General features: G+C 34.8%; 1 protein-coding gene across 2 annotated transcripts in view; it reads left to right on the top strand.

Annotated features, from left to right (window-relative positions):
- LOC149409835 (epidermal growth factor receptor kinase substrate 8-like protein 2) overlaps positions 1–8,972 on the top strand; it is a 109,005-nt gene extending 100,033 nt beyond the window's left edge. For both annotated transcript variants that reach the window (XM_089649230.1, XM_089649232.1), the window contains 2 exons: positions 2,016–2,207; positions 6,343–8,972. In XM_089649230.1, coding sequence (XP_089505356.1) covers positions 2,016–2,207; positions 6,343–6,411 — 261 coding nt within the window. In that variant the 3' untranslated portion in view covers positions 6,412–8,972. The remainder of the gene's footprint in view (positions 1–2,015; positions 2,208–6,342) is intronic.
- The last annotated feature ends 18,776 nt before the right edge of the window (positions 8,973–27,748 follow it).

Below are 27,748 nucleotides of genomic sequence, written 5' to 3'. Positions count from 1 at the left end.
ACTGTGCGTCATGTGGGCACAGCGGCTGTGGGAGCACCCTAACCTATTGATGGTGAACCAGGTTTTACGAGGCAATGAGAATCCAGGCTGTCTCTTAATGGGGTCCTGTATGAGGTGGGCATTTCCCACGTTGGCCGTTTGCCACTCAAATTTAAGAATAAACAAACACACTTTACCTCAGACTAATTTGATTGTTTGATTTATTATTGTATAAACAATATTTGTAAACATACACACAGAATTATTTATTTTATATTTTATTTTTGCAATATTTAGCGTATAAACATCTGTTACTCTGTACACATATGTTCATAATTTTCAAGATTATGTATGGTGTATTCCCTAAATGAATTAATGTTTAAAACTTAAAACGAAACTCCCTCCCTAAACACGAGTGGTTCTCAATTAGGGAAGTGGTAATAAAATTTTTGTTTATAAATTACTATATATTCTGTACATTATGTAACATCATTTTTTGTGAATAGATATAAAAAAAATAAAAATAAAATAGGGAGATGCATATATTTGCTTCAACAGTCCATATAAAAAGTGATGTTTTTAAGAAATTTTTCCAAATACAACATTGGATTGAATTACCAATACAATATTGCAATTACAATATTTATCAATTAAATTAGCGCCACATATGATAGAGCAGTTTATGAATTTAATGTTAACCCAATTCTGGAGGCGGGATTGGGTACCGCCACCCCGGGGAGTATTTATTGGATAACTAACACCTCTGCCATACGCCACCCCATGTGGTTCATTACATTTGGTGATTTAGGAGGGGTTCCCGGGTTCATCGGGTGAGATGTGTTCAGGATATGCCTGCCCATCAGCTGTGTGGCATGCCAGATCGGGAGAGGCTGGTTTGGAGAGACCCTTTGACCTGTCCAACTGGTCTCTCGACTCATCGCATTGCGCCGCAGTGGGAGGGATATATTCACATGTCCGTCTCTCCTGGACAAACTTATTCCTAGATTCCTACCCAACCCTCATATACAGGGTTTTCCAATAAGAGGTGTTATTTTGATATTCAATCGTAAAAGATCAATGGTTTCGTTGCTTGTGTGGCACGTAGCGCCGTCTTGTTGAAAGTAAACGTTGTCCACATCAATACCATCCAATTCCAGCCATAAAAAATCATTAATCATCTCTCGATAGCGCAATCCATTCACCGTAACTGTTGCTTCAGCCTCATTTTCGAAAAATTAAGGTCCAATGACTTCGCCGGACCATAAACCGCACAAAACAGTCACACGTTGAAGATTGAGAGGCTTTTCAATAATAACTCTTGGGTTTTCCGAGCCCAGATGCGACAATTTTGCTTGTTGACGAAGCCACCGAGGTGGAAATGGGCCTCATCACTCAAGATGATTTGCATTTGATTCACTCAAGTGAATTTTAATAATTTCAATGCGTTGTTGAAGCGTGTATTATTCCATTTTTATTAATGACGTAGTTTCTACTTGTCAAACGTCAAAAAATGACAGCTTCAAAAGTAACATCTACCGAAATAGCGGGCTATTCAAAATAACACCTCTTATTGGAAAACCCTGTACTTTACCTTCCCAGAACTTCCTTTTCTCACAGCACCCTAATAATGAAGATATTTTTATGTTATTATGATTGAATGAGCAAGCAGAATTCTGCTGATGCGCTCATATTTGATTTTACAATAAGTTTAAAAGCAATTGAGTTTTTTTATAAAGTAAGTTAATCCAAATAAGAATCCAATGTAGTTTTAAATTGGATTATTTTAGTATTATCGATGACATGTTGTGGAAGTTTGTTCTATGCATCCACTACTCTATTTACAAGTGTTTTCTGGGATTGGATGCAGAAGGTGTTTTGTCCACTAAAATAAGTTGTTACAAGTGTTAAGGGGCATACAGATGATCATACATCCTGGATACCTTTCAACACTAAGCAAGGATGGATACAATTGGTTTTTCTGTAGGCCTTGTCAGATCATATATCACCCTTGCTAAAACTTCTCTGTTTATTTCCAGTCTTCATCAGCCTCCGAAGTGCAAAGCTGGCTAGAAGCCAAGGGTTTCCAAGAAGACGTGCGTAAGAAACTCCGCGGGACTTCTGGAGCCGAACTCTTCAAGCTGGATAAAGCCGAGTTCCAGGTCTACGCCGGCGAACAAGAGGGATGGAGGCTGTACAGTCAGCTCACCGTGCAGCGGAACGTCTCCGGGGTAATTCTTAGTCCATGAACAGTCAGCAATCATGCATCGGTGTACTTGGAAGGATCATTGGCTTTTTCATGCTAGTAAAGTTGTTTTTCTTGGATAAACAACATGGCCTTGCTCAAAGTTCAACACTCTTTCTTCATGTTGAATATTTGAAAATGATTAGTTAATCACCTCACGCATGGGCAGGGCCGGTCCTCTGCAGACGCAACTGGAGCAATCGGCTCCAAGGCGCCAAGAAGCCAAGTCGCCAAGGTGCTGATAATACTTAACACTTAAAACAGTGCCCTTGAGATTTCTACTAGTTCCAGGCGTCGTTAAGCTCAGGGCCGGCCGTGGGCATAGGGCATTGGCTTGCATTGATCTTTGGGGATATTTCATCATCAGCTTGATAAGCTTTCAATAACTCAACTAACTTAACTGATATAATAGCCACTGTTCATTCATAGGTTCAAAAACCGAATACACAGTAAACTAGGACATTATTTTGGAGTTTGGTGGTATTTATTTCAGTTTATTCATAGGATAATGAGTATTTTAAATTTACGATATATTTATTTATGAAGTCCGCGTTTACTATTCGGTTCACGAACATACGAAGAATGGCTATATATCGAATAATTTAGCCGACTTTTCTACCCATTGCAGGTATTTATTTGTTTATCAAGAGGATGGTGAAATGTCCCCACGAGTTATCCTATGGATAGTGCTTTGGTCATCTTATCAAGGGGATTTTTTATTTTAGTTTCTCAGGCATTCAAACGGTTATACGTATTTGATTAAAATAATTACATCTTACATGGTTACATAAAATTCATATTTTATACAGAAAAAATAAATAATTAAAGAAAAACTTAAAGTGGATTTGGAGAAAAAAAATACAGATTGAAAATATATAAATAAATAATGTACCTGTATAAAAATAATACATACATACATGCTTACATCATAAAATAATATTCAAAAATAAACAAAAACAACAAAATTAAAATAACTTGTATTTTAATATTTTATACACACTGAATGGGTAAAAGGTTCGTAATTAAGGCGATGCACTACGTCGTGTAGTATTTTAATAACAACCCTTACGTAGATAGCGATAAGGTTTAAATTCCCGCTTAACACCATCCGCCTGTTTTGATTTATGCAAGAAAAAAACATGGCCAAAAAGTGCCTTTTATTTTATTTTGTGGATGTTCATGCATAAATTTTTTTTTCCATCATTTTTTAAATAACTTAATTTTCCACATTAAACAATAAAATCATAACCGAAAATGGGTTCGTAAGTAGGAGATTTTGAACTCTAAAGCAGTTTTCATAGGCCTTATACATTATTTTTTCTGTGCTTATAAAAAGACTTATCTAAAAAATACTCGATCATTTCAAAGGCCAAGATGTATTCTACTCGCAGTATTTAATTCAAGCATCTGAAACATTTCTAGGCGACCAAATTTTCAAACCAAAAACTCATGATTTTGTATTACTACGTATGGCATCGCCTTAACTCTTGACAGGCCAAGATGCCAAACAAAATGTCCGTTACCAAGTGGGTCTTCCGATGACCCCATGCATTTTTCTGTCTTATGGGCTTTTAAACTATAGAAATCACAATTATTAATGGTAACTTTTGTATTTGCGCAGAAATACGTAAAATACTAAAATGATATGTCAAGTATTTCAGCTAATATAAGGAGGATAGTAATTTTGGGATCTACCTACACCCCCACTTGGGTGAGGAATAGTTAACAATTTTTTTTTTCCAATACATATTTAGTAAAAACACCTGAGGACAAATGGAAAATATCTGCGTCTGAAAAGATTATTGTATTTTGTGCACGTCTTTCTGAAAAATGAATGTTTTGTTTAGTTAGTTTTTGAGTGATGTGGGATCGATACCCCTTAAAAGTGTAAGTTCACAAATTCATGAAAAAAATACATTTTGATCAAAAACTATATTATTTTCTAATTGTTAGTTTTTTTAAGAATAAGCACTGCTTTTCAGCCTTTGTGGATTATGGACTAAACGACAGTGGTACAGGGAAATTGGCTTTCACTTAATTGATTATGTTTCTTTTTTACAGTTAGAAATATTTTTCTTATGCTCATCATTCTTTTATTTCTGTATTATATTGCTAGCAGTGTTTACAAAACTTTATTTCCAATCAGATAATTGTTTGTTTCAGTTTGTTTTCTTTATAATACTGGCTTTTTCGCTTTGCAATGTGTACATATTAACATTTATTGCTTTTAACGCTTTTTTTGTTTCATTTCATCATTTCTATACGTTTTAAATCTAGCTGTGAGAAATTGGAACAATTTCTGCCAAATTTCCCAATGAAAACTAATAATGGAAATCTGAATATTCTTCATATTAACTGATTCATTGTTTCTTACCTAAATTATCCTTACCTAACCTAGTTTCATAACTGATTTCAAAACACACACAAGTCCCCTTTCAAGAATTTATTAAATATCCATAAAATCTCATTTTTACATAACATATTTAACTTTTTTTTTTCATTTTCTATTGCTATACAAAATCAATTAATTCCATCACAGATTAGGAGTTATATCTGTTGGTGAGGTGTGCGTAATTAATTTAAACCAATTATTAATTTACGTAATTGATAGAAGTTAATCCGAACATAAAGTTAATCACCTGTTTATCTCTAAATGAATTGAATTAATCCCAACTTGGATGATAATTGAATGCGATTAAATTAAAACATTAAAAAATTCCAATGAACTGTGTTTTGTTAATTTGCTTTTATGTCGCAAAACTAATTAATCAATCAATTCATTAATCCACTCATTTGGATTAAAAAAATAAAGCATTACGTATTTTATTTTCTTTTTCCTGCCAAGTGCGAATTTGCATATTTGGATGCGCACAAAACTTCATTTTTCCCCTACTGCGAGGACATTTTGGCCCCCGAAACGTTGACATGAGCGAGACATGTGCAAATCTCTTGTATCTTCTATATCTGTGTCTATCACATATCTTGTATCTCTTAGAAAACATGCGTCTCCAATGCGTCTGTAATGGATTTATTTAAGAAAACTAATTTGTAATATTAGCACTACAACATTCACATATTGGCACTGCATGAATATTCAATTTTGACAGCGAAATGTAAAGCGATTTAAAAAAAACGAGTGCATGTCTTTTACTTTTGAGATGATTTTGGGAATGCTGACGGAGCAGAATCATTTTTACAATTAGTTTTAAAATATTAGTGGAGAAAATAAATTGCAATTGGTCAAGGGGTAAGGTTCTCGACTAGCAAGCCGAAAGTCCCGGGTTCAAATTCAATTAATTGATTTGTGTTATTACACAATTTATTAATTAAAAATAATATACATATAGTATACTTGCGGCACGTTCCTGAATGGAAGAAACTCTCAGTATCGCCCTGGTGTAAGAACACAATTCAGAATTGAAACGTTGCTTGAAATGGCTGTAGCCATGTTTGGTGACCAGATCTGAATAGCCAGGTACTCCCCCACCTTCCTCTTCCCCATCTCCTTCCCCTCCCCACTACTTTCAGCCTCACAACATACCCCAATTGGGGATGCCATGGTCTCACTGGCTCCAGACAGTTGGGAATCTTTTGCGGTATTCATATAAATTAATTTAATAGTAAATAGTATGTACATTTTAAGTAAAATACACTGATGGCAATTTAACTGGCTCATTTTTAGGATGTGCTTACATAATATAAACAGGGCTTAACAGAACGTACCTGAAAGATTTTGGCCAGCGGTTCCTGAACAAATTTGTTGTAAAACATGTAGACGTCATTTTGCTGTTCAATGATAATTTTTTAAAATTAAATACTAACAAAATATATCGCTTGCAGTTGTAGAACCAGAAGAGATAGCCACATACCCAATAACAACCCTGATGAACTTTATTAAAGGGACCGAGTGACTGTTAAAGTAATGAGGTAAAATGGGAGATAGAACAATGGGCCTATGGCCTAAGTCATCAAGGGGAACCTTACGTTAACCGTCTCCTATTATATAAAAAAATTAAATAAAATATATATTTCACGCTAGACTATTTTTTAGACTATTATTTCTATTAGATTTATACATTTATTTTTTCAAATTTCTGACTTGGATTATTATGTTTTTTCAGTACAAGACTACGACTGCCAAGGAGCTGACGGCCATCTTACAAAAATTCAAAGAGCGAGCAGACAACTGATGCACGACTTTGAACACCCCGCCACACGCCTTTAAAACTTCATCATCGACACTACGCCTCTATTCTTAGGATATTCCCGTCAAAAACATGCCCTTGACATACCCTTTCCTTGTTCTTAGTGAGGCCTTACATTCTTGAGATGTACCTAGCCTGAAATGTCTAACAAGTGTTTTATCATTGACCTAAAAAACCCTGGACGTAGCAATTCGAGAACAATTTGAAGCCACGGAGTGAGGGGGAAGATATATGAAAAATGCCAAAATATACTTAATTTTTTTAATGAAGTCCAACATTCCTTGTTGAGTCAAATACCCCGAATAATAATAATCCATTATAACTGCATTAAGAACACAAAAATAAAATTATAACAGTTCGTTATGCACCACTTTGCATACAAATCAGTTCAAAAGATAGTCATACAAGATGGCTGCAAGGCAATTTCCCCTCACCCTTGATTTGGCTTCAATGCCCCTCATACAAAATCGCATTGATGCTCTGTCCAGGGCTTTTTGTGTCCATATGTTTAGTGATGAAATGAAATAAAATAATGATTTTTAAGCCAAATTATAGAGATGGTCGATATTCCTGCCTTACATGGAACCGGTTACTTAGAACCGGTGATATTATTTATTTTTGGAACTGGTTCCAACTAACTGGTTCTAACTGGTTTGGAATACAGTTGATTCTGCTTAATTGGGACACATCAGGCCCAAATTTTTTTCCCCATATAAGTAACTGCCCCAAATAAGCGAAGTTTTAAAAAATAATGATATTGAGCTTTTTTACATTTATTTGAGTTCTCTTGAATGTGTTTTAGAAACTTTTATAAATTTTTTGAACAATCACATATTATTTTAGTAAAAATAACTCAAAAAGTTGACATGAAAACTGTAGCCTGTTTTGTGATTTTGTAGAGTTACAATTGTACAAAATCGTACTTACAATTGACGTTGACAATTGACACGCAGCAGTATACTATGAACGGAATAACTTTACGTTGACATATGTCGGCGGACGACGAACAGCCGGCAAGGCAAACTCTACCGAATTACGACTAAACTCCCGTAGGGAGGCGCGCTCGCTTCTTAACTAAAATTCGTTTTCTTAGACACGTTTCGCATCGACTTCAGTTCTAAGTAAATTGTATTAATTTATTTATTTGGCTTCTGTTCCTTGGCTTTTGCCGCAAATAGCCGACTGTCCCGATAACCCGGTGTATCAATTAAGCACAATCAACTGCATTAATAAAAATGTTTCTAGCGAGCCCCCCATGTATTTTTTCATTTTGAGTAACTGGTTCCAAGATGAACTGGTTCCACATCTGTACATGATAACTGCAGTGACAAACAATTTCAGATACCATCCATCTCTATCAAATTGTAAAAAAAAATGAGAAAAATAATAAAAATAATACTATGTCATCAATATATATATTATTTAATCCATGACTGTAGTAAATTCATGACAATGGCTTTTAATAACTACTGTAATTTTGTACTTGCAAAACGATTGACACTTTTTATCGTTCATATATTCAAAATTATGTAATTAAACAAAGAAGAACACGATGATAAGCAGAATCTTAAATATTTTCATGTAATTAATTCATAATTTTGTATTGAAGGAGGATACATATTGCCTGTATGCAAAATTTATATTAGTTTTAATTGTGATTAATGAAAAAATGGACGCATGTTTCATCTCTGCCAATTTTTTTAGCTAATTAGATAAAAAAATTATTCTCCTAGTAGAGTTATAATCATAGATATGTTTCCACCATAGATATCAAAATTAATAGACGAGCCAATCAGGGAGTGGGGAACAAACCAACTTGCGAGGAGCGTGGGGTGTCCGTCTCACTTTTGGTGATTTGTCAATAATGAATCTGACAGTATACAGGCAACTCGCATTGTAATATCACCATTCGGTCGACAAAAATAAAATCTGTTTACGAATTACTAATCCTTTGTATAATGGCATAGAAATTGCTGGCTGCATAAAAAAATACATATTCCAAGTCAAGTACACACAAAGTCAGGTTTATTTCCAAAATTTTATATTTTGTTACACTATTTGGTTAGACTCTTTACAATTACGTTATAATTTATCCACCGTACTCAATTTTAGCATCGCTATGCAGTTTGTTTGAAAACGAACATTCAGTCCTCCACAATGGACTGCCCTGCAAACCCTTACCTTTCTTTACTTTCTGGCTATTTCAATGTTCGCTCTTCGGTAAACAATGATGTCATAATTTAATCAAAGCCTTTTCGAACAATGGTGCCAAAAATATGGTAACGTGGCTTGCCTCAGATATCATGTTATGGCAAGTCTGTTAATTTAAATGCCTATGCTTTCGATATTATTTTTCACAAACAAATTATTTATTCCATTGATTAAATCTTTTATGTAATCATATTATTGCTTGTAATTGAAATATTTATTGTGTGTTATATTTATTTATTTATTGTTTTTAAAGGCTATAAATAGGTACAATAGTAAAACTGTTCAGTTGCAAAAGAGTTTTGCATGCTTTTATGTAAACATTGTATAAAATTCATATGAATGTAAATAAAATTAAAAGATATGAAAAATGTTTTCTTATACAACGTGAAGTAATTAAGGTTTATTCGCTGCGCACCATTGCACCTGTGGGTATTTTTGCAGAAAACCAAATATGACCAAACATGTATTTCATATTTCCTAACCGTTCCTCCATCACAACTCCCACAAGGCACAATTGACTGTTGCCTAGCAAAACACGATCTCGCTATCTACACTACTTCTAAGCAATGCAGCTAACCTGAACTCCTGTTTTAAGGCGCAATTGACTGTTGCCTAGCAAAACACGATCTCGCTATCTACACTACTTCTAAGCAATGCAGCTAACCTGAACTCCTGTTTTAAGGCGCAATTGACTGTTGCCTAGCAAAACACGATCTCGCTATCTACACTACTTCTAAGCAATGCAGCTAACCTGAACTCCTGTTTTAAGGCGCAATTGACTGTTGCCTAGCAAAACACGATCTCGCTATCTACACTACTTCTAAGCAATGCAGCTAACCTGAACTCCTGTTTTAAGGCGCAATTGACTGTTGCCTAGCAAAACACGATCTCGCTATCTACACTACTTCTAAGCAATGCAGCTAACCTGAACTCCTGTTTTAAGGCGCAATTGACTGTTGCCTAGCAAAACACGATCTCGCTATCTACACTACTTCTAAGCAATGCAGCTAACCTGAACTCCTGTTTTAAGGCGCAATTGACTGTTGCCTAGCAAAACACGATCTCGCTATCTACACTACTTCTAAGCAATGCAGCTAACCTGAACTCCTGTTTAAAGGAGCATTTGAATGGCTCCCACCAAAACAGGAGTTCAGGTTAGCTGCATTGCTTTGAAAATCTACCGAAATTTGTGAAAACTAACCGAAATTTTCCAAAAATCTGACGAAAATTTAAAAAATCCACCAAAATTTATGAAAATCTACCGGAGTCAGAGGAAAGATTCTGATTTATGGCCAATTTTTTCCGAAGATCGCAATGTGGGGAATTTTTTTTTCGAATATCTTTACTCGTGAACATAAATGGAAAAATAATTTCCTACGAATTTCCTATCCTAAAGTATTGTGGGGAATCATATTTCTTTTTCTGAAATTTTGTAGGGAATTATTCTTCGCAGAAATGCAAAAAATAGCTAAGTACAAGTTGTGTATTATCTTAAATACTAGCTGACGTTTACCCGGCGTTGCTAGGGGTTATTCTCAGGAGATAGACGTATACCATTGGGCAATTTTCTCTAGACCTTTTTAAGATATAGAATTCCTTAGTAATTAATTTTGATGTATCTCATAAGGTTTAGCCAGCATTAGCAATATAGTGCCCGAAAATATATTTTTTCGAGTTGATTATAAATCATCGAATTCTCTCTACTTTCTATAAATATAATATACATGTATCATATACCTACGTAAACCTTCCGGAAGAAATTCTCTAAATTATAGTGAAAACTCTTAACAAAATCCGTTGCGTAGTTTAGTCCACGAGTGAAAAGGACGCTCTTCTTAGCCTTTTGCACCACCCTGTACACATGCGAGCTCCAGGGCTAATTTCAAGAAAAGAACAATGGAAAGGCTTCGGGTGCAATATAACAACGCTTACCGATTGATGTTCGGACTCCCCAGGCACTGCAGCGCCTCCTCGATGTTTACAGAAGGGCGAGTTCCAGGATTTACAGCTCTGTTAAGAACCAGGATTGCAGGACTGAGGGAAAGGATAAACCATTCCAGAAACATTCTTTTTATTTATTTATTTATTTATTTTTTATTATTTTTTTTTTATTGTACAACAGAACATTCGTTCCAGTTACAGTACAATTTTACAAACAGTATAATTTTACATCATATCAGCATTTGGGTAAGTGACTCTTCAATAATTGTTTTAGGTCGTTTAAAGAACAGTCATTTACATCCAAATTCTTTGCTAGTTCGTTCAACAGCACCACTCCCCTCGTTATGCTATGCTTTGCCAGGACGTCGGTTTTGCCTTTTGGTACTCTGAATAAGTCATGGTATCGACTTCGGCTGTAGTGGTCTGGTACATATAAATCATAGCATCCCAAGAGGAATGGGCTATCAATAAAATTGTTCCAAAATTTGAAAGATATAGTGGCTAGGCTTGCTTTCCGCCTAGTTTCCAGACTCACAGAATTGGTTTCCTCAAGTAAGTCGATATGGTGCATGAACCTAGGATAGGTTCCATGCGTCCGCATATAGACATACCTGAGGAATTTCTTCTGGATTTGCTCTATCATTTCAATGTACTTCTGGTGATACGGTGCCCAAACATCGCTCGCATACTCCAGCTTGCTTCTCAGTATGCCATCGAACAATGCTAACATAGCATCTTATCATAGAATCCCGTCTGACTTCAGGATCGAGCATTGAAGACCATTGGAGAAAGATACTTGCTCCCACAATCTTAGATGCGATGGATTCCCGTGCTTCTCTGCTTTAATTTAATTTTTATTTTTTTAATCTTTTTTATATATTTTACTATATGTAAATACTATCTGTACTTATATCCTCTATGGGATGTGTGGGATTGCACTAACCTCCCCACATCCTGGAATAAAGAATTTATTTATTTATTTAAGCACACATACAGACATATTGCTAGAATTCGGTAGACAACTAAATTATCTGTCTTTGAGTACAATTTTATTTTTCATAAACCTTTTACCTAAGACGTAGAAAATTGTAAAAGTCTAGTTGACATAATTGTTCCCAGTCTCCCCTAAGTACCAATTTTAAATGAGGAAACTCGTAATTATCTTAACCGTGTTTTCATTTACCTTGAAATTTGTGATAAAAAACTTCCTTATCTAAACCACAGAGTTTGAACAATCATGTCAACAGACACAAACACGGTTACCTTACTGTATCGGTCACGGTCGTTAGATAACAAAACAAATTAAAGAAAAAAACTGTTCGCAGTAATTTCAGACAAACAATAGGTACAATATATTATTGGTGTATAATCCAGTGCTCTGATTGAAACCGGAGCAATCCGGAACCGTGTGCTTGAAAAAATGTTAAAAGATTTCGTCCCGGTTATTATTGTCATTGTTCCGCTGTGCACCGGTTCACGCGCGAGAAACTCAACGGACACGAGCGGAACACCTGTACGTAGTAATTGATGTTGTCTTCATGAGAACGGGTCGTTTTGGAGCGATCTGTTTTTCCACCTTCATATAATCCAAGCCTCTTCAAGCAAGACCCGTATTAGTAAATCCTGTCCCGCAAGACTGGGCCGGCCCTATGCAGGCGCAATTGGAGCAGTCAGCTCCAGGCAGAATGGCCTAGGTATTAATGTGCTGATACCTTTACGTTATAACACATCACTATTGAGATTATTGTTCATTAAAATAAAAAATACAAAACATCCGAATATTATTGATTACAGAGATCACTTACCTGGACCTCTACTAGTTTTGACAAGGGACGTCAAGATTTTTTGGCTCAATGCCGGACCTGCCTACAGCCCCTACCTTAACCCGCCTCACAATGCTGCCAAAGCGGGTGACGAAATAGTTCCCCCGTTTTTACGCTGTGGAGATAGGGGCGCTCGTATAATATTTATTAAAAAAAACGTTAAAACATTTTCAACTGTCGGATTCCCTCGATGCTATTTTTGTGAGATGGTTATAGTTGTAGGTACAGGTAGATTTTATAAAATCGTTCTGTGAAACATTTAGTTAATCAATTTTCAATAGGATAATATTACATTACAGACTGACGAGCAAATTCAATCAATCAATCGTGGCAATTACAACAAGGGCATTTCTTCTAATTATTTCCATCACTAGTGCAATTTGTAATTTGAAAATATCCTAATTTATATCTGCTATTTGCAAAGTTCCTAAAATGTGAGTATTATTCCGGCAAAACCGAAATCAAGGACGGGTTATTTCGGAGAATTTGAACAATTCTTCAAAATTCAAAGTTAATTTTCAAGTTCTGTGAAAGTTTTTTTCAATTTTTGTTATTATTTCAGAATGGTCAAGCAACTAGCCTATAATGATATAATAACAGAACTTGAATAGGACTTTCACAGAACCCGAAAATGAACGTTGAAATTTGATGAAATGTTCAAATTCTCCGAAATAACCCGTCATGAGTATCGAATGGTTGAATTAAACGAATAAACTAAATTAATTGAATCAGACTGAATTGATTCACAAATGCGAATAATCTGCCCATATCTACTGTGCAACACATTCTGTTACATAAAAAAGATTGTAGTTGAGAAATTGGTCTATTTTCTGTCGCAAATGAACCTTGCATTCCGGTTGATAAAATTTTCAAATTCAAGCACTGGAGATATAAAATGTTGAGTAAATAACTTTCGTTAGCGTTTCCAAGGTCTTGAAGGCCGTTTCAATCATTGAAATAATGACCCTTTGTTCCATGTCAAGATTTTGAAACATGTTTGACTTTTTGAACATTTGAAAAATTTAAACAAATAATTAAAAAAATTATTCAGGCAAAATCCAACACATTCTGTAAAATTTTCTTAACGTATTATTAAAATCATGTCAATTTTTTGAAAATTTTGATTCGCGTCATCGGACTTTTCTTAACAGTTTCGTGTAAAAGCCGTATGATTAAGATTATACAGGGTTTTCCAATAAGAGGTGTTATTTTGAATAGCCCGCTATTTCGGTAGATGTTACTTTTGAAGCTGTCATTTTTTGACATTTGACAAGTAGAAACTACGCCATTAATAAAAATGGAACGATACACGCTACAACAACGCATTGAAATTATTAAAATTCACTTGAGTGATTCAAATGCAAATCATCTTGAGTGATGAGGCTCATTTCCACCTCGGTGGCTTCGTCAACAAGCAAAATTGTCACATCTGTTGTTAAAAAACCTCTCTATTCTCAACTTCTTCGATACGTTCAATTCAAATTGAGACAGCCTGTAATTGATATCTGCTATAATACATTAATGTCTGGTCTAAATCTACCACTTCTTTCTACCCGGCGAACTATTAATGACATTCTTATACTTTTTAAATTACTGAACAATCTCATAGACTGCCCCCAAATGTTAAGTGTTATAAATTTTCGTGTCCCTGTTAAATCAACTCGACTCCACCATCTTTTCCACAGTGACAATCATAGCACTAACTATTTGTATCATTCACCGTTGGCGCGTTTTCACCGCACTGCCAACACGTATACAGACCTTTTTGATATTTTCAAAACCTCACCGTCTTGCATCAAGGCAAAAATACTTGGTTGTGAATGTAACTGATATGTTTGTGAAATGTTAAATGTCTGTTTGTACTGCATCATACTGACTGTTGTGTTCTTCTTTATGTGTAACATATATATGGTGTTCTATACATATACATTCCACATATATACATATATGTGAAATGTATATGTATAGCATCAATAAAAACTGCTTGTGGATGTATTATTTTAATGAAAAATGCTATTTCTAATTGTCAAGTCTCTGACAGCCCTGAACTGTGTACTTATAATCCAATGTTTCACATTACTGTAAAAGCCTTTTATGGCGTTTAATAAATAAATAAATAAAATAAACGTGTGATTGTTTGGTGCGGTTTATGGTCCGGCGGAGTCATTGGACCTTACGTTTTCGAAAATGAGGCTGGAGCAACAGTTACGGTGAATGGATCGCTATCGAGAGATGATTAATGATTTTTTATGGCCGGAATTGGATGTTTTTAATCTGGACAACGTTTACTTTCAACAAGACGGCGCTACGTGCCACACAAGCAACAAAACCATTGATCTTTTACGATTGAATATCAAAATAACACCTCTTATTGGAAAACCCTGTATCTACGAGAATGTAGATTGAATTTATCTATCTGATCTATTTAGATTACAGTACATCTGCGTATATAAAGGTTGATTGGTAAATACGAAAGACTAACATTAAACCGGTTCTAATTCATTTTGATGCACATCGGCAGTAAACATTATCACGATGACCTTATTCAATATCTTGCAGATATCAAATAATGCAGATATTATCTGTTATTTGTATGTGTTGAGTTCGCATTGTAAAGTCAACACATCGCAAAAACAAGCCAAAAATGTGTATATTCTTAGTGTGCCTTGTATGAAAATAGTTGCTTCGGGGAGACCCTTTAGCCCCTACAACTGATCTCTCGACCCATCGCCTTATGCCGCAGTGTGAGGGATATATTCGTACATCCGTCACTCCTGGGTGTACTGATCCCTAGATTCTTTCCTAACCCCCTATACACTTTTTTCTTTATTCATTTAAATGGTTATTACAATTATTATGAATTTTTAGACCACCAAGCTAGGCGCATGCCTGTTTATCTTTAAATGCAATTAAAACGTGTTTTTAATAATTTTCGGAGCTTATTTTTTTCTATCGAGGGAATTTCTTATAATTAACATCTCGGCATAACAAATGCGTAGATATTATCTTTAAAAATAACTTGTATTTTTTTGGAACTTAAAAATTTAAAGAGTTAACGAGAAATTTGTTATAAATCGGTAGAAATTTAGTATGCGGAATCTTTCCTCAGGCTAAGTTAGAAATATGAATCAAACGGTGAAAGAGAAAACACCAAGCTCTTTATTGAAATACATAAGTTACCCACAGAATAATTAAATTGATCTCAATGTAAAACCTCAATGAAACTAAAGGTTCTGACCGCAATTTGAGAATCATTTTTATATGCAACGACAAAAAGTGTTGAGGCAATAATGTTTATAATGCATTTGTCTTATTTAAAATTAAGTAAAGTTAGTTAGTTAGTTTAAATATTTATTTTCATTTTACAGTTAGTTTTATTTCCTTTTACGATTCTGCCAAAGTATAACATCACAACTGCCATTCTACAAATAATTCAACACTCCTCACACACCAACACTAAACCAGTCTTTAATTCCGACATACACCAGCACAAAACACGATCACAAAATCAAATACACTTATCGTCATCTACTTACATGACTAAATTTGGAATTAACTCCTGACAATACATTGCACATAAACAATATAACGCATTACCTAGTAATCTAAAACTTGCAACGAACAAAAAAACATTAACAAAAGCTCTAAAAAGCTATTTCCTCAGCAGTTTTATTAATGACTGACACATTCTTTCTTTGGAACTCCAAAATAACTTCTGCGTTTTTTTATTTGAATGTATCTATGTTGTCTTGTCTTTAATCTAATGTTGTCTTTCCCGAAATGAGTTTTGTAAACTCACTGGGAATAATACATTATAACTTATTATTTTTGAATAAATAAAAATAAAAAAAAAACGTCTTTAAGGCGAAGCTTAATTCTAAATCACTATTTTGATTAATCTTTATAACGAATTGGTGCACATTATGGATAACAAAAAATATGCTTTAGATAAATTGAAGTTTTTTTTATCGTTTCGCTTGAGTAGAATACAAATAAAAATATAAATTACTCAATAAAAAATATAAATGTAAACCACTACAAAATAATTTTTTCAATAGAAATGTATCAACGCGTAAAGGAAATAACTTTTAAAAAATACAGTATAATCTAATTTTTTGTTGTTTGTTTTTGGGGTGTTATGCCGTGTTGCGCTAACTCCTTCTGCCCTTCTGATCTGCCCTGATGATGGACACTGCAACGCTGTCCGAAACGTCGGCTAAAGAAGGAGTTAGTGCAACACGGCATAACACCCCAAAAACAAACAACAAAAATGCTTTTGGCCGTGAGAATCTAAAAACTAACAGTATTATCTACTATTAGCTAAGATTATCTGTGACAGTTTCACATGATTAACTTTTTTGCTTTCTTATAAAATTATTTACAAAATAAATAAAAATTCGTTTTGTGCTTGAAATCGAACGTTTGTAGACTCCGTTTGTCAAGCGATTTTAATGCCTATTACCTACAATATAAGGTATACCAAGAATATACACATTTTTGGCTTGTAGCTTCCTCTTTAGTGTGATTTAAAAAATTTAATATTTCGTGTATTTTATCACCTTTCGAAAACAGTTTTTGTCGGATACTTTCAGAAATAGCTTATTTTTGTATTTTATTGAGATACGCACAATTTTACCGACTTTTTGACAGGATATTTAAGAAAAATAACGGTTTATATGCAAGAGACTTGAAGCGTTAAACTACAATTGTTTTTTCTTAGTCCTCCTAACTATGGGTCCTGAGCTGAGACGGACTAAAGTTATTTAATTTGGTGCGTCTTCTATGTAATTTTTTGCACCGTTTTTAAAGATACTTCATTGACCTCTTGCAGTCAGACTTTTTACTCAAAATTTTCAAATTAACAGCAAATTGAAACATCTTCCGACCGCGAAATGAACCTTCAAACCTGTGTCAGAGGACACTGATAATTCAAGTAGTGTCTCTAAGTACAGATTCAGTGATTACACGTTTGCGTACACAGTGGCACCAAATAGTATCTGTTATTTTATTTGTCAAAAGCTATGTGACGCATTTGTGTAATTATCTGTTTAACCATCATAATTATATGTTATTATCTTTTGTAAATGAATCTAATCGTACACACTGTACACAGACTTCAGATATCAGGGACGCAGGCCCTTTTATGTTCGTGTCAGAAGGTTGGCAGGCCGTTTAAAAAGTCGTTAGTCAGAGATGGACTGACGTAGAGAGCCATTGAGGGCCTATGATGACGTATTGTCATCTACGGGTAAGGAGAAGGAGGGTCATTTTGAGGAAAGGATGGAGTGAACCAAGAACATGAAGAGACCTATACTGTAGGTTGGAGAAACACAAATACCGGCAAATGATCCACAGCCAAGCTGTTGAACACAGGTGCTGAAACGAGGTTTCATATTCATGGTTTTCCAATAAGAGGTGTTATTTTGCTATTCAATCGAAAAAGATCAATGGTTTCGTTGCTTGTGTGGCACGTAGCGCCGTCTTGTTGAAAGTAAACGTTGTCCAAATCAATACCGACGGCCGGCATAGTCCAGTGGTAACGCATTGGACTGCCATTCCGAAGGTCGCGGGTTCGAACCCGGCGTGCGCAAATAAATTTTATTTGATTAATTTGTGTTATTTCACAATTAATTAATTAAAATAATATAGTGTATTTGCGGCACGTTCCAGAGTGGAAGATACTACCAGTATCGCCCTGGTGTAAGACCACCATTCAGAATTGAAACGTTGCTCCAAATGGCTTTAGCCGTGTTTAGTGACTAGATCTGAATAGCCAGGTACTTCCCCACCTTCCTCTTTCACTTCCCCACTTACCTTCCCCACTTACCTTCAGCCTCATAACAACCCCCAATTTGGGGATGCCATAGTCTCACTGGCTCCAGACGGGAGCAGTTGGGACTCTTGTGAGGTATTCACTATAAAAAAAATAAAAAAAATACCATCCAATTCCGGCCATAAAAAATCATTAATCATCTCTCGATAGCGATCCATTCACCGTAACTGTTGCTCCAGCCTCATTTTCTAAAAAGTAAGGTCCAATGACTCCGCCTGACCATAAACCGCAACAAACAGTCAAACTATGAGGATAAGAAGGCTTTTCAACAATAAATTTTGGGTTTTCCGAGCCCCAGATACGACAATTTTGCTTGTTGACGAAGCCACCGAGGTGGAAATGGGCTTCATCACTCAAGATGATTTGCATTTGATTCACTCAAGTGAATTTTAATAATTTCAATGCGTTGTTGAAGCGTGTATCGTTCCATTTTTATCAATGGCGTAGTTTTTACTTGTCAAATGTTAAAAAATGACAGCTTCAGAAGTAACATCTACCGAAATAGCGGGTTATTCAAAATAACACCTCTTATTGGAAAATCCTGTATAATATTTAAGGAAATGGTGAGAATAAATAGGAAGGTTGGTAATTAACTGACTATTCAGATCTGGGAGTCTAGCAATTGATAGCTTAACAATACCGAATCGATAGGCTCAACTCCCCATGGTTTTATATCGATATCCCTAGCACGGTTGCGCTGTCGATAGCCGAACTGATATTGATACGAAATAAATAAGAAATAGTTACACAATGACAACACTGGAAAGGGCTGAGTAAAAAATAAAAGACTAATAAAATGACGAATTGATGTAGAATTGGAATAGTAAATTTGATACTAAAAAAGAAGTTAATTATATAATTAAATATTTAGTTATAACTGGTGATATCTGATCAACTTTCGTTTCTCCATGCTGGGACGGATCAATTGGTCGCATCTTAAATAAATTAATTGAATCTATGGATAGCGTTAGCGATTTCTTTCAACTCTAAGAGCTTCGATAGTGGTCCTATGTTCATCGATAAGCAAGATATCTTCCATAACGATCGACAGTTAACCGAAGCTTATCTCACACTTCGGAGGTCGTGCTAAACGGCGGCTTTTATAAATTTTATTTACCATAGATGAAGGATTTAGTCATTATCGTATTGATATAAGATTTTATCGATCGACTGTGCTAGATACACAGGTCAGTAAATAATACTGATCGGGTAGTGATCAATACAGGATTTTGTAGACATTTCGAAAAAATAACCTAGTCAATAAGATAGGTACTTTAAGATTGCCCGTATCATCAAACATACTAATTTCGTGTGTTTGTGATGTGCGTAAATTTGGTTCAATGAACTCAAATTTGCTTTAGAATTTAAGCGAAATTTTTAAAATTGGAACTGATTGTGGGAAAATATTCAAACAAGCGATAAAGCAGGTACCTACTGGCCTACTAGTTCACAGGTCCACGTTAGTCATCAAACGATCAAATATACATAAATTAGGTTGTCTGCATGTTAGTGCGCGTAAAATCTGGTTCGATTAACTCAAATTTGCTTTGAATTTAAGTGTCATTTTAAAAATCTTAAATTGATGAGAAATGATTTCAGGCAAGCAATACAGTACCAACCTTGTAACAGAAAATTATTTTTTACTGAATCGAAAAAAAAATTTTTTTGCAAAGTTATCCATAAATAGTGACATGGTTATCTTTTCTTCGAGAAGCCATATTAAAGACTTCCGTTGCACTTGTATCCGTTCTGTGCGCATGATGCACAAATAGGGACTACAGAACTGCAATATCTGCATACAGTGACTGCATTGTTCGAATGTGGACAAGTATAAACCACAAAGCAAATTGTCAAAGAATTTTCACTCTTATCAGTTTCTGGAGACATTTAAATGCAATAACCGCAAAGAATGATAATCCTTTTATACGTAAGTATTATTTATATTTATTATGTAACTAGCTATACCCCGCCACGCGTTGCTGTGGCTCAGTCTGTCTGTGCATATAGAGAAACAATAGTGCGTGTTGATTTAAAGGCCAAATTTAGTCTGCCGATAGCTGGACTGAATCATTTCTTAGTTACTCCGTGCATGTAGAATAGACAGTGCGCGAGTCAGTTCGTTGAAACTACTGCTATAATGGTTTAGCCTAGTATGAAAAATGAGTTTTATAACAACAAACGTCAAAAACTCTTAAAATTCTATATTTTGAAATTTTTTCTTTTACTTACTGACCCGGCCGAGCACTCGGTGGGTGTTTTAATTTGTTTTTACCTTTTTAACTTTCACAGGTGACATCTATATAATATGAGTATTAAAAATTAAAAAAAACTGAATGCAACGTTATGTAAAAATTTCAAAGCAATCGGTGAAGAAATTTCTGAGATTTAATATTTTGAACAAACGAACATTTTTGAGGTGGTGAATTCTAGTATTCTTGTCAACTGGGTGCATTTTAAAAGTGAAAATACTATTATTGGATTATAATAAATATTTGTTTCACTTGTTCGTGCCATGTCTTCATCGCGTACGCAACGTTTTACAACAAACAATTCTTTGATTCGTATCTTTTCTACCATTCGCTTGATGTAATATCATGAAATTTACATTGTTACTGTTTAAAAACTACATTATTTTTGGACTATATTTTGACTCACCAGCTCAGAAATAAGCCTTTTTCGGGCGTCCCCAAATTTTTCTAACATTCTCTATTGGATACCGCATTGTTACTTTAGAAAATCTACAGACGAGACAATACCCTAAAATAAAGCCAGAATCTTAACGACGTAAGTGAAGAAGACGTGCACAAAAATATGCGACGCACGGCCTTGGCGTATTGGACAGATCTGCAATTGAATTTGTCCTGTCAAATCTGCTCGTGTAAAATAAAGTGGAAATCTTAACGACGTAAGTGATGATGTCGTGTAAAACCGATATTCGGCGTGCGGTCCAACGTGATGGACGAACCTACGGTTGACTTTGCCCTAGCAGGCCTAGATAATCGATATTCCCGTGGGGTTTATTTTAGTTATTTCTGACGAACGTATTACTAAAATCTCAAATGTTTCTAGATGGATCACTCTGGAAGTTACTAATTCATCGTCTACAAAAAATAAATCTGGTGCTTACTGCTAATTTTATATTTGAAAATCGTTTTATAAAATTTAACATAAAGTATTTTAATGCTAAGGTCTTGTTTTTACTAATCTTAAATATAAATAGCTTTCATCTGTAGGGATCCTTCAAGGAACATTTGAGATTTTAGTAATACGTTCATCGGAAATAATTCAATTGTAAGCGCAGAGCAAACTCCCGTTTTCAGAATCTTATGTCGTATTCCCGTGCAGAGATAATGCATACAGTCTTCCTTAGATCCTTAGGCGTATTCACTCCTCACACTAATAAGAACAAACTTTGAAATTATCAGCAAAATCTGTTCTGTAGTTTTTGAGACCTTGGGGGACAAACGAAGAATCGTTCAATTTTATTAGACGAATGAAGAACGACATGTTAAAATTTCTATTAAAATAATTGGACGTTATCGAAACAAAGTTTTGCGAATTATGCATTCAAATAACGCGCCATATATTGATATAAATTCAAAGCTAAAATCGTTTTAAAATCTCAACCACAGATAACAGCACAAGGCCTATGGTGTCATGTCGGTTGAAACTAGCGGTTTGTGCGAGCGGCACTATTACAGTAACAAAGTTTTATTTCTGCGTTGTGTTCGGAAGCTACAAGCCAAAAATGTGTATATTCTTGGTTTGCCTTATATTGAAGGCAATAGGTATTAAAATCACTTGACAAACGGAATCTAGAAACGTTCGATTTCAAGCACAAAAATGGTCTTTATTTATTTTGTAAATAATTTTATAAGAAAGCAAAAAAGTTTATCATGTGAAACTGTCACAGATAATCTAAGCAATAATACAGTATTTTTTCAAATTGTTTCCTTTACGAGTTCATCATTGAAAAAATGTTTTTTTTGTAGTTTGCATTTATATTTTTTAATGAGTAATTTATTTTATTATTTGTATTCTACTCAAGCGAAGCGATAGTATAACCTTCAATTTACCTAAATCTTATTTTTTGGTATTCATAATGTATACCAATTCGTTATAAAGATTAATCAAAATAGTGATTTGGCATTAAGCTTCGCCTTAATAGTATGTTTTTATATGTATGGAATTTTTAATCTTCAAATTTCGTGGTTATTTTTGCTGATAAATGAAAAAATATTGATGAATAGAAAAATGGCTTTATTATTTTTTAATATCTCTATTTGAATTTCGATCTTGTTTTCTGGATTGATTGAATTAATTAATGAAATGGAATCTTGGATGTGAAAATTAACCCACTTCCCGACATGCGATCGAGCTAAAACTCAAAAGATAGACTCGTTGTCGATTATAATGCATTCTATCAAATTGCCGGCAATCAAGCACTTACCTGAAATTGGATGATATTATAAAAGGAAGACTCCATTTTAGATAGTTGATTTATGCTCCAGTTCCCGGGGAAGAAGATTCAATCCCCAGTCAAACCATTTTTTTTAGTTTTAAAAGATCACAGCAGGGGAAGAAGGTTCAATCCTCAATCTAACGTAAAAATATTATTCATTCATTCATTTAAGAAAACAAAAGTTAAATTCAATAAGATTTATTTGAAAAAGTCCGACACTGTAAAAATCGTTACAAACAAAACAATTATTTTGCTATTTGACAACATATTAATATAATTCCACAAAATGATAGTCGAAAATTTAAAAGTAATGTAAATACGAAGGTACCTCATACAATTGAAAAATAATTATACGTTTTTTATTAACCTTATGGTAAAAATATTAACCTCACTTTTATGATAATTTTCGAAGGTATGAAGGTCGGGAATCCGTGACTTCGATGAAGCGACAAAAAATATAAACCATCACGTTGTATTGCAAGAGCTTCAATAACAACTTTTTTATATCACCTGGTAGGTATGCTGTCCTTATTCTACCGGTATTACAATGGAAGATACTCCGAGGAACTAGCGTCATTGATCCTTTCGGCACCGGTGCATAGTCGGGAAACACGCCCGACCATAAATAAACAACCCTCGACACAGCATCCCAAAAGATGAAAGATAAGTCCTGAGGGAAATAATTTGCCTCGGGGCTTCTTGTGTGGAATTCAAACGATTTAAAAATCAAATATTAATTATTTCGGTTTTCTGTAATGTTGTGCGTGATGTGAAATATTCCCGCATAATGAACTCAAATTCGCTTTGAATTTAAGTGGCATTTTCAAATTTGGAACTGATTGTTCAGACAAGCGATAAAGTAGGTACTAAATATAATTATTAGTAATAATGGAAAACTAAACGCAGTTGGCAGTAACAAACAAAATGTCCAAAGAATCGAAGCTGACAGTCCACAATGAAGTGCTGGTACCTACCCTGATGTATGGAAGTGAGGCATGGAACTGGCAGAGAATGGATGAAATTAGACTGAATGCTGTAGAAATGAGATCCCTGAGGCGTATGTATGGTAAAACCATGTGTGATCGTGTTAGAAATGTGGAGATCCGCAAAGAAGGCAAGGCTGATGTAAGCGTAATGAGTAAGATCAAGAAAGGGACGCTTATACGGATTGGACATGTAGAGCGAACGAGCGAAGAAAGGAGTGTAAGGAGAATATACGATGCAAATGTAAATGGTAGCAGAAGTCGGGGTCGCCCGAGGAAGACATGGCACGATCAAGTGAATCAGATACTCGAGTCGGGTCATGCCAAGAGTCAGAATAATAGAAGTAAGTTAGTTTTATTTTTGTTATTAAAAAATGTGTGTTTCTTTTGTTTTAAATTTTGACAGATTTGCCTGGCTTGAAATTTAAACAAAAGAAATAAACATGTCAAAAAAAGAATTGTAATAATTTGCTGGTAAAAATATATTAGATATATTATAAGCAGGTGCTAATCGCTTGTATAAATTTTTCACACAATCAGTTCCAAATTTTAAAAATGACACATAAATTCAAAACAAAGAGTTTATTGAATCAAAGTTACAATCAGAGACAAACATGCGAAATTAATATTGTTTATTATGACTTATTTCTACTTAAAACTGGTATTTATTAAATGCATTATAAAAAACATCAGGGTACCATTAAATGCATCAAAATCCGCAGCTAATTTGCCTAACATCAACCAGTTGCAAGTTGCAGATTGCATACTAATTGGTTGCAACTGTGCAATCATGTTACACGCAATGATTGCAAAATGAGTTGATACCTACATAAAAGTGTAGACACCTTTACAGCAGTGGCGTGCAGTCAAGGCTGAAAATCTGTTAGTAAGCATTGAAAAAGAAGAAAAAGGTGGTTTGGCGATGCCATACGTAGTAATGCAAAATCATGTGTTTTTGGTTTGAAAATTTGGTCACCTAGAAATGTTTCAGATGCTTTAATTAAATACTACGAGTAGAATACATCTTATGCTTTGAAATAAACGAGTATTTTTTATAAAAGTCTTTTTATAAGCCCAGAAAAAAATAATATATAAGGCCTGTGAAAACTGCTTAAATGTTCAAAATCTCCTACTTACAAACCCATTTTCGGTTATGATTTTATTATATAATGTGGCAAATTAAGTTATTTATAAATGATCGGAAAAAAAATATATTTATGCATGAACATCCACAAAATAAAATAAAAGGCACTTTTTGGACATGTTTTTTTCTTGCATAAATTAAAACAGGCGGATGGTGTTAAGTGGGAATTTAAACCCTATCGCCATTTACGTAATGGTTGTTATTGATAGCGGCTCAATTTAAAATATTACACGACGTAGTGCATCGCCTTAAGATAAAGGAACGTAAAAATAAAATCATTTAAAAAAATAATAATTGTAAAAAAAACAATATTTGATGTAAGTAAATAAGTAGGTAAAACTCTAAAATGAATTAAAAGGGAAGATATTTAACCGAAGCAACGCGTGTGGTTTCTCTCAACTGCGTCCAGTGGACAAACTTGTGCTTTACTGCGTTTATATCGTATGTAATAAACTCTAACATATTTGAAAAAACTCTAACCCAAATTTAAACGAGGCATTTTTTTGAGTTATCGTGGTACTGTATTCCATTGATTTGACGGCCGGCATAGTCCAGTGGTAACGCATTGGACTGCCATTCCGAAGGTCGCGGGTTCGAACCCGGCGTGCGCAAATAAATTTTATTTGATTAATTTGTGTTATTTCACAATTAATTAATTAAAATAATATATAGTATATTTGCGGCACGTTCCAAAGTGGAAGATACTACCAGTATCGCCCTGGTGTAAGACCACCATTCAGAATTGAAACGTTGCTCCAAATGGCTTTAGCCGTGTTTAGTGACTAGATCTGAATAGCCAGGTACTTCCCCACCTTCCTCTTTCCCTTCCCCACTTACCTTCAGCCTCACAACATCCCCCAATTGGGGATGCCATAGTCTCACTGGCTCCAGACGGGAGCAGTTGGGACTCTTGTGAGGTATTCACTATAAAAAAAAAATAAAAAAAAATTACCTGTATGTACGCACAATTACCTGTATGTACGTTTAAAATCCTAAATAATGGTCTGGACTCACCAGAACTTACCAATTTAATAAATCTTCATATTCCGTCTAGATCAACCCGACAATCTCATTTATTTTATCTACCCTCTTGTAGAACAAACATTCGAAAAAATTCCCCAATTGCTCGTATAAGTGCACAATATAATACAAAATTTTACAGCATTGACATTTTTGGTAATAACTAATAACCTAAAGAAATATCGATATCAAGTAATGCGCACGATCGATTATTAATATGAGAGTATGGAATGTATCGGGAGCATCTCCTATCCTCTTCCTATTTTCCTCTTCCTCTCCCCTTCTTTTAACACCAAATTAATTTTAAGATATTAAAACTTCGGTTAGTTTTTAGATTCTCACGGCCAAAAGCATTTTTGTTGTTTGTTTTTGGGGTGTTATGCCGTGTTGCGCTAACTCCTTCTTTAGCCGACGTTTCGGACAGCGTTGCAGTGTCCATCATCAGGGCAGATCCGGTAGATCCGAAGATGTGAAGATCCAACACCCCAAAAACAAACAACAAAAATATCAAAACTTCATTTCCAATGAACTTTAGCATAAGAAAATTCTGTGGCTTGTCTTCAGTTAACTTGTATATTTATATCTATCATTGTATATTATGTAAACGCTGTTTGTTTCTTACAAAATAAATAAATAAATAAATACATTTAGCCAAAACGAACAGAGGAATTAAAATGGCCATTTTCAAATATTCAAAGTTCAATAAAATTCACAAATGTAAAACTACAGATTACCTTCGATCATTGACCAACGCACGTCACTGCCGAAAAGTACCTATGGTGACGGAGTTATTTAGGGTAGATTAATTATTAGGTATTATGCATAATTGATTATCTGAGGGTTCAAACATTAACTTATACGAGGTTTTCCAATAAGAGGTGGTATTTTAAATAGCCCGCTATTTCGGTAGATGTTAATTTTGAAGCTGTCATTTTTTGACATTTGACAGGTAGAAACTACGCCATTAATAAAAATGGGACGATACACGCTTCAACAACGCATTTAAATTATTAAAATTCACTTGAGTGAATAAAATGCAAATCATCTTGAGTGAAGAGGCCCATTTCCACCTCGGTGGCTTCGTCAACAAGCAAAATTGTCGCATATGGGGGTCGAAAAACCCAAGAGTTATTGTTGAAAAGCCTCTCTATCCTCAACGTGTGACTTTTTGGTGCGGTTTATGGTCCGGCGGAGTCATTGGACCTTACTTTTTCGAAAATGGGGCTGGAGCAACAGTTACGGTGAATGGATTGCGCTATCGAGAGATGATAAATGATTTTTTTTATGGCAGAAATTGGATGGTATTAATCTGGACAACGTTTACTTTCAACAAAACGGCGCTACGTGCCACACAAGCAACGAAACCATTGATCTTTTACGATTAAATATCAAAAAAACACCTCTTATTGGAAAACCCTGTATATTATAAATTGATGCACATGGTTTCAACATGGCATGTTATCATTAAAAAAAGTATACAGGTAGTATAGAAATAGAAATAGGAATTATTATTTATTCGCTAAATTCCAAAATAAACACTATTTTATATGATACCGCGGCCGTTGCGAAATTATCATTGGCGTAATACATTGTAATTTTTATCAGATACTGAAGCCTTAGACACATTACGCTAAATTATGCGCACATAAAGTGGGCGTGGCATGTACGTATTAAATGTTGGGCTGACACACTACGCTATAATCTTCGCCGGGAGAGGGGGTCAGATCAATTGGGGGAATGCGGCGGAACATCATTTATTTTTGTTGGATCTGTCACCTTGACTTGCGTAATTACGGGGCTCCGTAAATTGTTCTGACCCATTCTCCTTCCGTAGGTAAGAGAGGGGGTCGCATGATTTCAAATATAGCCTGGCTAGCAGATCACAGCGGATATCGTCGCCACGCC

The sequence above is a fragment of the Hesperophylax consimilis genome, chromosome 29 (assembly GCF_061612785.1).
Source record: "Hesperophylax consimilis isolate HC1 chromosome 29, BYU_Hcon_1.0, whole genome shotgun sequence".
Taxonomy (NCBI): domain Eukaryota; kingdom Metazoa; phylum Arthropoda; class Insecta; order Trichoptera; family Limnephilidae; genus Hesperophylax; species Hesperophylax consimilis.
The sequence above is the reverse complement of the archived record's forward strand: the minus strand, read 5'-3'. Positions and strand labels throughout refer to the sequence as shown.